Raw genomic sequence first — 9,517 nt, forward strand, 5'->3', positions numbered from 1 at the left:
GAAAATATTATAAGTCTTCTTATAAAACAATGCATTAGGTTTCACATTCTGAATACATTTTCATATGTTTTTATTGAAAAGGGGAAAATCTGGGTGAATTTGCCAATTTCACAATAGATACACTACTTATTTGGCAGATGTGAAATAAGTACATGCACTTGTTAAAGGACGTGGCTAAAAGAAGCTGCATAAAAATTTTGGCTATTTGATCTTTTTAAGGAAAAATAAGTTTTCTAATACCACTTGCATTTGGTCTCCATTAAATGTTCATTAACATTAAGTCACTGTTAAATTTTGATTGGAAGGTAGGTGCATTTTCTTTCGGGTGGTGATCAAATATTCATGCATTAAGGCTTTCATTGCTGGTCAGTTACATATTGTGTGTGTTTTTGTTTAACATAACATTGACAGATAAATGTGTCATTTGATGATTTTCCAGCCTTTCTGGTACTAGAGGAAGAATCCAGGCGCCCGTCAGGCACGTAGGAAGCATTTTTAGAGTGGGGGCGGGAGGGCGGCACACATTTTGAAAGTCAGCCGACCTATAACAAACCCAGTTCCATGAAATGTTAAACATCGTTTTTTAAAAAAATATTTTGGTTGTTAAAACATCAAAAACAACTACAAAACTGCAGGGCACAGCTAAAATTGACTCGTTGTCAAAAGATTGCTAAGAGAATTAACTTAATAGGTCAAATTAACTCAAAACTCTCTGGGGCCTCCGTGGCCGAGTGGTTAGAGTCGTTGACTTCAAACCATTTGCCCCTCATCGATGTGGGTTCGAAACCTCATTTGGGGCGTAGAATTCTTCACATGAGGAAGCCATCCAGCTGGCTTACGGAAGGTCGGTGGTTCTACCCAGGTGCCCGCTCGTGATAAAATATGCACGGAGGGGCACCTGGGGTCTTCCTCCACCATTAAAGCTGGAAAGTCGCCATATGACCTAAAATTGTGTCGGTGCAACAATAAACCCAACAAAATAAATAAATCAAAACTCTCTGCTCAAAAAACAAAGAAATCCTCAAATTTATTCGAGCTATAGGTAGTTCGAACCAACTGAATTTCAAATATAATTAGGTAAGCTTTCTAGAGAAACATGATGTACTACGTATATCTTACTCAGCAATTGACTAAAGAAAGTATGGAGATGCTATGAATTACAGTTTTATGCTTTAATATTAAAAAAAAAAAATCACATTAATTGTATACCGTATGAAGATTGAGGTTTTATAAGGACCATAGGTCAAGAGTATAGCAGGCTGAGTTTGTGCAAATGAAGTTGAATGTACCATAAACCTTTATACCATGCACTCAACGCTTTTTATCCATAAAACCTTTTTATATATACTACAAGACGGATGTAACAGTCAAAAACATGTTTTTACTGTGGTTTTTTTTTTGCCCCTAAAAACTAACCAAATCTGAGAGGTTAAGATGTTTACTAACTAGAAAATTTTAATACAATATTCAACAAGAGCTGTCAGTTGACAGCGCGCTCGACTATTCTCAGTGCTTGATAGTATAATATAAGCAATGAGTCAAACTTTAACATTACAATAAGCATATTCTAAGTCGAAAAGGGGCCATAATTAAGTCAAAATGCTTGATAGAGTTGCCTCCTCCTTTTTACAGACTGGGGTCATGATGGTAAACAAGTATGCAAAATATGAAAGCAATATCTCAATGGACTTTGAAGATATTTGGGGCGGTACGCAAACTTTAACATTTATTCTAAGTCGAAAAGGGGCCATAATTCAGTCAAAATGCTGGATAGAGTTGCCTCCTCCTTTTTACAGACTGGGGTCATGATGGTAAACAAGTATGCAAAATATGAAAGCAATATCTCAATGGACTTTGAAAATATTTGGGGCGGTACGCAAACTTTAACATTTGTGTGACGCCCACGCTCACGCCGACGCCGGGGCAAGTAGGATAGCTCCCCTATTCTTCGAATAGTCGAGCTAAAACACATCATAAAATGCATATATAGTATATTGCACATACTTTTTCAACTTAAAAAATCAAGGAAAACGAACATCATTAATTATGTTGTAAAACTTCTAATCCCTTCTCTATAGCTGAATCCATTGTTAAAATATTCATTCTGCCTATGACTTCTTTTCTTATTATGCACTGTGCTATTAGATAAGACTTACTGGTATCAATAGTATAAATAGTTTATACATATTTATTTAATCTAACCAATAAGAAGACTTTTATAATAATTAATATGATTTCATTTAGGAATTATTGTTTTTAGATAATTATGATTGAAGACAAAGGGCAATTCTGACCTTTTTAATTTTTTGGTGTATAATCAAAACTAGCCAGATTAAAATGAAAGACAAAATTAAACCTCAGCTCATGTGCTCACCAACTGTTAACTAAATGCTGATATAGGATAAATTTATTGCAGTGTGCCATACTGTGTGATCGGTCAGCTAACAGTTTATCATGAGATATCGGTCACAAGCTCTGACCAGAGTTTACCAGACTAAATAATCAGAGCCAAGACTGACGAAGTCAAAATATATAAAAGAATTCTTTTTTCTAAAAAAACAAAGATTATCTAGTCGGTAGCCAGACTAGGAGAACATGCGCAAATAGTTTGTTAGAAGTTTCAAGAAGATCCTTTGAAAGTATAGAAATCAACTAATCAAAATAATAGAAGGCTCGGTTTCACTACGTTTGTTCATGAGAGATTTAGAAATGTGAAATAACCTCACGCCCTTTAGCACCAGCTTAAGCGGAATTATGTTGTGATAATATTAAATGAACTCAATAAAACTAAAGGACCAGAGGTTTTTCATATAGATATTTACCCAATCATTTTTGTTTTCACATAACGTGCCCTTTCGTGAATAAGACATTCAGCAGTCGAGGGCTTAATTTTCTGTATACTGTTCTATCACATTGGAATATGGTGGAGATATAAAGTGCGAGTATTGTTGCCAAAATACTGTTTTAAGCACACCTGCTTTGTTTTACAACTGACCGTTCCAAGGCATTGCCGCACTGCGTTCTTTTCATTTATTTTACGTTTTGAGTTTTCTGTCTATATGCTTTACTTTGTTCATGTTTTTATTATGTTTTAAACTATACATGCATTGGTTTAAAGAGGCGTTGCAGAGTATATCACATATCAGATCTTTTGAGAAATACTTTCAGTTGCAGAGAAGAAATGATGAAATAAAAGACAATGAAATGACTACCCCATACCCCTGATGCCCTTCCTTCTGCAATTAGCTAAACGTTATTGCGGAAAGCCCATATTAAACTCAAAGTTTTAAATGCAGGGGTAATGAATAATATTGTTTGTAGATAGCTTTGTTATCGCGGGCTGAAGACAAATTAAGTAGAACTCTTTCAGTGTTGATGTCATGTCTTAATGAATATAATTCAGGGGAGGGTATGTAATAATGTTTGGAGAACTTGTTACCCAACCCTTTTGCACATACCCTTGTCAAGTATTGTATTTGAGATGTAAATATTATATAAATTGGTATGCAGTAAAATATGTTTAAACCAATGAATATAATTAACCAGTAATTCAGAGTAATTAAGAAGACTATCATTAATTTAACACTTGCATTAATTAAAACAAATCTGTTAAACTTCTACTGGCATAACCGGCGTGATCATGCTTAAATCTAATCAAGATGAACTTGCAAACAATGCATGTAATTTGCACATAATCTTATAATAAGAGCATAGACAAGTATTTGTGCCGACATTGATTTGTACTGCATTTCAAATTCCTTTCCTTCTAGGTACTTATTAAAAGCAGATATTGATAACATATATTCCATTAATGTATGTTATGTTTCTAGTAACTTTCGGAAATTAACTTATTTCAAATTCAACACCATAATAATAGTCGAAAATAGTTAATATCAATAGGTAGAAGCGACGTGTAAAAATGCATCGTAAACGAAGTGGATGGGGTACAAATTAAACAGTTAAAATAAATTGAATATATTATTTCCTGAGAAAGTGTAAATAAAGATATTTGAAATGTCCCATTGGCTTGTTTAATGACATGATATTTGATATTACAAGCAATTTTACTGATTTTTCAGAAATTATTCAGCAGTATTATTTTCGTAATCGGCCGTCATATTGATGACGTCATTTCCGGATCCAGTTGCGGTCCCCAGAAGAGATACATACATATTGATTTTGTCTAAGACCAAGGAATAATTTGGTATATGTGGCTATATTTCTTAACTACTTCCGAGCGGGATTACAAATGGCCGTGGACTATTTTATCGGTCAACATCTTTTTGGCTTGGTCAACATGGGGATTGGAAGAGAAGTTGTTGCATCATCCAGTATGGAAATATACTGTAACCAATAAAGAAATATATTGTACGGTCACATGGTACAAGTGCAAATCGCTGTAGCTTACTACTCGATCCCTTGCTTTTGTAAAATGTATTGTAATCACATGCTATTTGTTGAATAAAATATTGTTTAAACCAAACTGTGGTTATGCCATATCAAACTTGGTCTTCAGGTAGCTTGCATGGAGACCCGTATTCAGCTGCATTTTGGATCGCTTTGGTCAAGTGGGCCATTACTAATGTAGAGTAAATGGTTTTCTCTTAGAAAGTACAGTTAAAAATGTTAAAAAATAGTCCAAACGTGGTAAATTGGTAGCTTGCACAGAGACAATGGTTGGTTGCATTTTTAAAACTCTTCGAGGGTTTGTCATCACTTGACCATCGGCATTGGTTAAAATTTTTGTTTAGGTCCATCTTTCCTGAAAAACTGTAAGAGCTACAGCTTTGATACTTTGCATACTTGTTTATCATCATTAAGGGACTATGTAGGCCAAGAACCATAACTCTGATATGCATTTTGTTAGAATTGTGGCTCTTTTTGTACTTTTTTTGGCAATCATCGCTTTCTGGATATAACTTTAGTACAATATCAGATAATGACTTGAAACTTAAAATGTATCTTTATCATCATCGTCTGCATGTATAGTAACAATCCACATAACTCTGGTTTGTATTTTTGACCAAATTATGCCCCTTTTCATTAGCTCACCTGAGCCAAAGGCTCATGGTGAGCTTTTGTGACCGGTCAATGTCCGTTGTCAGTCGTGCGATGTCAGTCGTCCGTCGTGTGTCCGTCAGCATTTTCTAAAAATATCTTCTTCTTGAAAACCACTAGGCAGAATTACACCAAACTTCACAGGAATGATCCTTGGGTGGTCCCCTTTCAAAATTGTTCAAAGAATTTCATTCCATGCAGAACTCTGGTTGCCATGGCAGCTGAAAGGAAAAACTTTAAAAATGTTCTTGCCTAAAACTGCATCTAATGGTCCTCTATGAAGATTGTTCAAATTGTGCCCCTGGGGCGAAAAAAGGCCCGCCCCTGGGGTCCCTAGTTTTACCTAGTCTTATATAGAAAAAAGCTTTAAAAATCTTCTTGTCTGAAACTACAAGACCTAGGCCTTTGATATTTTGTATGTAGCATTGCATAGTGGTACTCTATGAAGTTTGTTCGAATTGTGCCCCTGGGATGAAAAGAGGCCCCACCCCGGAGATCCTAAGTTTTACATAGATTTATATTGGAGAACACTTTAAAAATCTTCTTGTCTGAAACTGAAAGGCCTAGGCTTTAGATATTTGGTATGCATTGCCTAGTGGACCTCTAACAAAATTGTTCAAATTATACCCTGGGGTAAAAAGAGGCCCCACCCTGGGGGTCACTTGTTATATGAGTTATATAGGAAAAAATGCTTCAAAAATTACCAGATCATATTTCCTAGACTGTTTAATACTATTTACCTGATGTACCAAAGGGGTTACGGGTCACCTTACTGTGACCTTGACCTACTGACCTACTCCTTGTTTTTTAAGATACAGCCTTGAAATTTGGATGACATGTAAAGTTTTGCATACTGATCTTAAAACTTACTTTCAGTGACCATGAATATGACCTACTGACCTACTTTCTAATATTTTAGCATCAGTTTGTGATTTGAAACATGTGGCTTATATTACTCAGGTGAGCGATTCAGGGCCATCATGACCCTCTAGTACTTAAATTTTTTGACAAACTTCATTTTCTATAGACATAACTTTAGTACTATATTAGATAATGACTTGAAACTCAAAATATTTCTTTACCATCATCATCTGCATGTGCATGTACTTTCCTGGACAGTTTTTTCTGATATAATTAATTCCATCAAAATAAAGAATGTCAGTACCCCTTCCATACTTGACCTTTAACCCATCTGATTATTAGGGTCTTTTAATATCTTGGTGTATCTTCCTTTTAAAGTAGAGGTCTCGTATTGAGACATAAATTCATTTTACTGTCAAATCGCTGAATAGTGGAGCACACTGTCTATGGACAGCTCTTGTTTATGTTGAATTCATGTAGATACTTTTATCGGTCAACATCTTTTTGGCTTGGTCATCATGGGGATTGGAACAGAAGCTGTTGCATCATCCAGTATGGAAATATACTATCACCAATAAAGAAATATATTGTACGTTCACATGGTACAAATGTGAACCTCTGATATGAAAGGAAAAATAGGTATAGAATAAATCGCTGTATTTTCAGATTCAAAATGTCGTAAGATACAACATATTGAAAAGAAATGTGTTTTACTGTACTAGCCTTTCATTCATTAATACATAGCAACCTGTGTACCAGTTCTGTACTGACAGATACTTATTATGCCCATATCAAACTGGTTATGCCATATCAAACTTGGTCTTCAGGTAGCTTGCATGGAGACCAGTATTCTTCTGCATTTTGGATCACTATGGCTTTGATATTTTGTAATGTAGCATCATTTAGTGGTGGTTCTCTACCAAGTTTGTTCAAATTATCCCTCTAGCTATAGGGTCAAATATGGCCCCGCCCCAGGGGTCATATGGTTCATATAGACTTATATAGGGAAAAACTTAGAATCTTCATGTCCATAACTTACATCATTCAAATTTGGACCATATGTATAGTTTTGAGTGGCAAGATGAACCTTGACATGGGTTGACCTTGATCTTGACCTAGTGACCTACTTTCACATTTCTGTAGCTGCAGCCTTCAAATTTGGACCACATGCATAGGTTTGTGTACCGAAAAAAACTTTGACCTTGTTATTGACCTAGTGACCTACTTTCACATTTTTGAAGGTACAGGCTTCAAATTTGGACCACATGCATAGTTTTTTGTTCCAAAATAAAATTTGACTTTGATTTTGATCTAGTGACCTACTTTCACATTTCTCAAGCTACAGCCTTCAAATTTAAACCACATGCATAGTTTTGTGAACCGAAATGAACTTTGATCTTGAGATTGACCTAGTGACCTACTTTCACATTTCTCAAGCTACAGGCTTCAAATTTGGACCTCATGCATATTTTTGCATTCTGAATTGAAATTTGACATTGATTTTTACCTATTACCTATTTTCACATTTCTCAAGCTACAGCCTCCAAATTTGAAGCACATGCATAGTTCTGTCTACCGAAATTAACTTTGACCTTGAAATTGATCTAGTGATCTGCTTTCCCATTTCTCAAGCCACAGCTTTCAAATTTGGACCACATATACATTGTTTTGTACAGAAATGAAATTTGACCTTGATTTTGACCTTGAGCTAGTCTTGAAATTTGGAAAATTCAAAAATGGCTCAGTGGATGGCGCCAAGATCACTCTGTATTCTCTTGTTATGTTAATAGGTTAAAGGTCAAAGTCTGATTAAACCAGAATGGTAGAACTTTTGTTTACAGTGAGCATATAATTTCTGTTCCTTGTGCATCAAGGAAATGAATGCATCAAGGGGGGCATTTCGTGTTCGACGAGCTCTTGTTTTTTTCATAGTATCTAAATAATATTGTGGATCTGCTTTCAATCTAGAGTCGCCTTCGGAAAAAGGCCCGGTTTCTTACTTTCAGTATGTTGCTTTGGTCTCCCTCTCTAATATTGTATTTCTGTTCATTTGAAATGACAGGAGCATTATATTCTGGATGGTCCATAATAGAAAGCTGAAATATATGACGATTTAATCTTGATTTTTTCCTTCCAACTGTTGGAACGCATTGATCTACTGTGTCGTGAATATAAACTAAATCAGAATGTAAGTATCAACTTCAAAATCATTTGTTTTATATTTCCTCTGTGCAGTTGTAATTTGTATGCAATTTTAACTTGAAAAAGCAAATATCAATTTTAACTTGAAAAAGCAAATATTTTTTGTCCGCACGCACTCTGTCGATATTTAACCATACCTTATCAGAAATTGCTGACCGGTCAATTTCACCTATCGACTCTTAATGTTTTCTGCTTGTCCCGCCTTTTTCGTCCATTTCCCCGAAACCTGCATCCAAAGTTCATAAACCAGTTAGGAACTATTTGTCCATGTCTGAAATTCTTCTGTCATTTCATTATCAACCACATGGAAAGGAATGTTCACATGAATTGTGTCAGTACTGACTAGAAAATTTCTGGCGCTATCTTCGTAAAATACATGAATCAAGCTATTCTGGTTTGGCCATTGTTCCAGTAAACTGAAAGATACCAGGTGTATCAATTGTTGTTTGTAGGATCTATAAACTATAAGACACCACAAATTGTCCCATTGTAACAACGAGAACTCCATTTTTACTTTTAAGCAGTGTAAAAGTGCATTTAAGATATGAAAAGCAAAGGGTGTGTCTTGTTAGATCTTGTTTTCCGTCGCATTAGGGTTTAAGAAAATGCAGTCACGATGTTGTCTGTTTAACTGAAAGTTGACGAATAAATCATTTTAATTCAAGCATAGTAGTTGTCATAGACAAATACATATTACCAGGAACTCGACCGGAAAGAAGCTTCCTATTTTGTATCTGCTAAAAGGGACTATAAAGATTACTTACCATTCGTACTAACTGATGAATAGATTTGCCTTTGCTGTGTAACACAATGCTACATATTCCCCTCGAATTCGGGGTTTGACTCTGTTGTTCCAGTAAAATGTGGGAGAACGTAAATATGGATATAAAATGTGCATTTGACACTGTGAGATATCAAGTGGGGGTCCGACATCATAATGTCATATTAAATTGGTGGAAAGTCATATTTTCGCCATTATATCAATTATCTGATAAATGCTTAATGATGACCATTTAGTATGCCTTCTTTTATTTTCGCCTTTCTGAGAGCCTTTTTTCACACTTTATGATTACAGTAAATATTGATAATGTATGTCAGAATGTGCAACATAAGTCGAAACACAATGTATACTCCTATCTATTCACAAACACTTCTCCTGCAACCAACAATCTAGATGTAAAATGTTTTTCAAAGAGAAGAATCCTGTGTTATAAAAAGCCTTGACATGACATTTAAGATAACTAGATGAAGTACAATGGCTATATAGACAGTATTAGGCACATGTTCAACCATGGTTAAAAGTAAACTGATTCAAATTAACATAGATGCATTGGACGTTGTTTACCAGCTTTTGATACCACCCTGTCATTGTGCTTTTCTATCTTTTTAACTTACC

The 9,517-nt window shown here is 35.2% G+C and overlaps 1 protein-coding gene across 1 annotated transcript in view; it reads left to right on the top strand.

Annotated features, from left to right (window-relative positions):
- Nucleotides 1–8,785, top strand: part of LOC123564595 (N-acetyltransferase 9-like protein) — a 36,646-nt gene extending 27,861 nt beyond the window's left edge. Inside the window, exon 7 of the mRNA XM_053537244.1 lies at nt 4,080–8,785. Coding sequence (XP_053393219.1) covers nt 4,080–4,187 — 108 coding nt within the window. The 3' untranslated portion in view covers nt 4,188–8,785. The remainder of the gene's footprint in view (nt 1–4,079) is intronic.
- The last annotated feature ends 732 nt before the right edge of the window (nt 8,786–9,517 follow it).

Source organism: Mercenaria mercenaria, chromosome 2, assembly GCF_021730395.1.
Source record: "Mercenaria mercenaria strain notata chromosome 2, MADL_Memer_1, whole genome shotgun sequence".
Taxonomy (NCBI): Eukaryota; Metazoa; Mollusca; class Bivalvia; order Venerida; family Veneridae; genus Mercenaria; species Mercenaria mercenaria.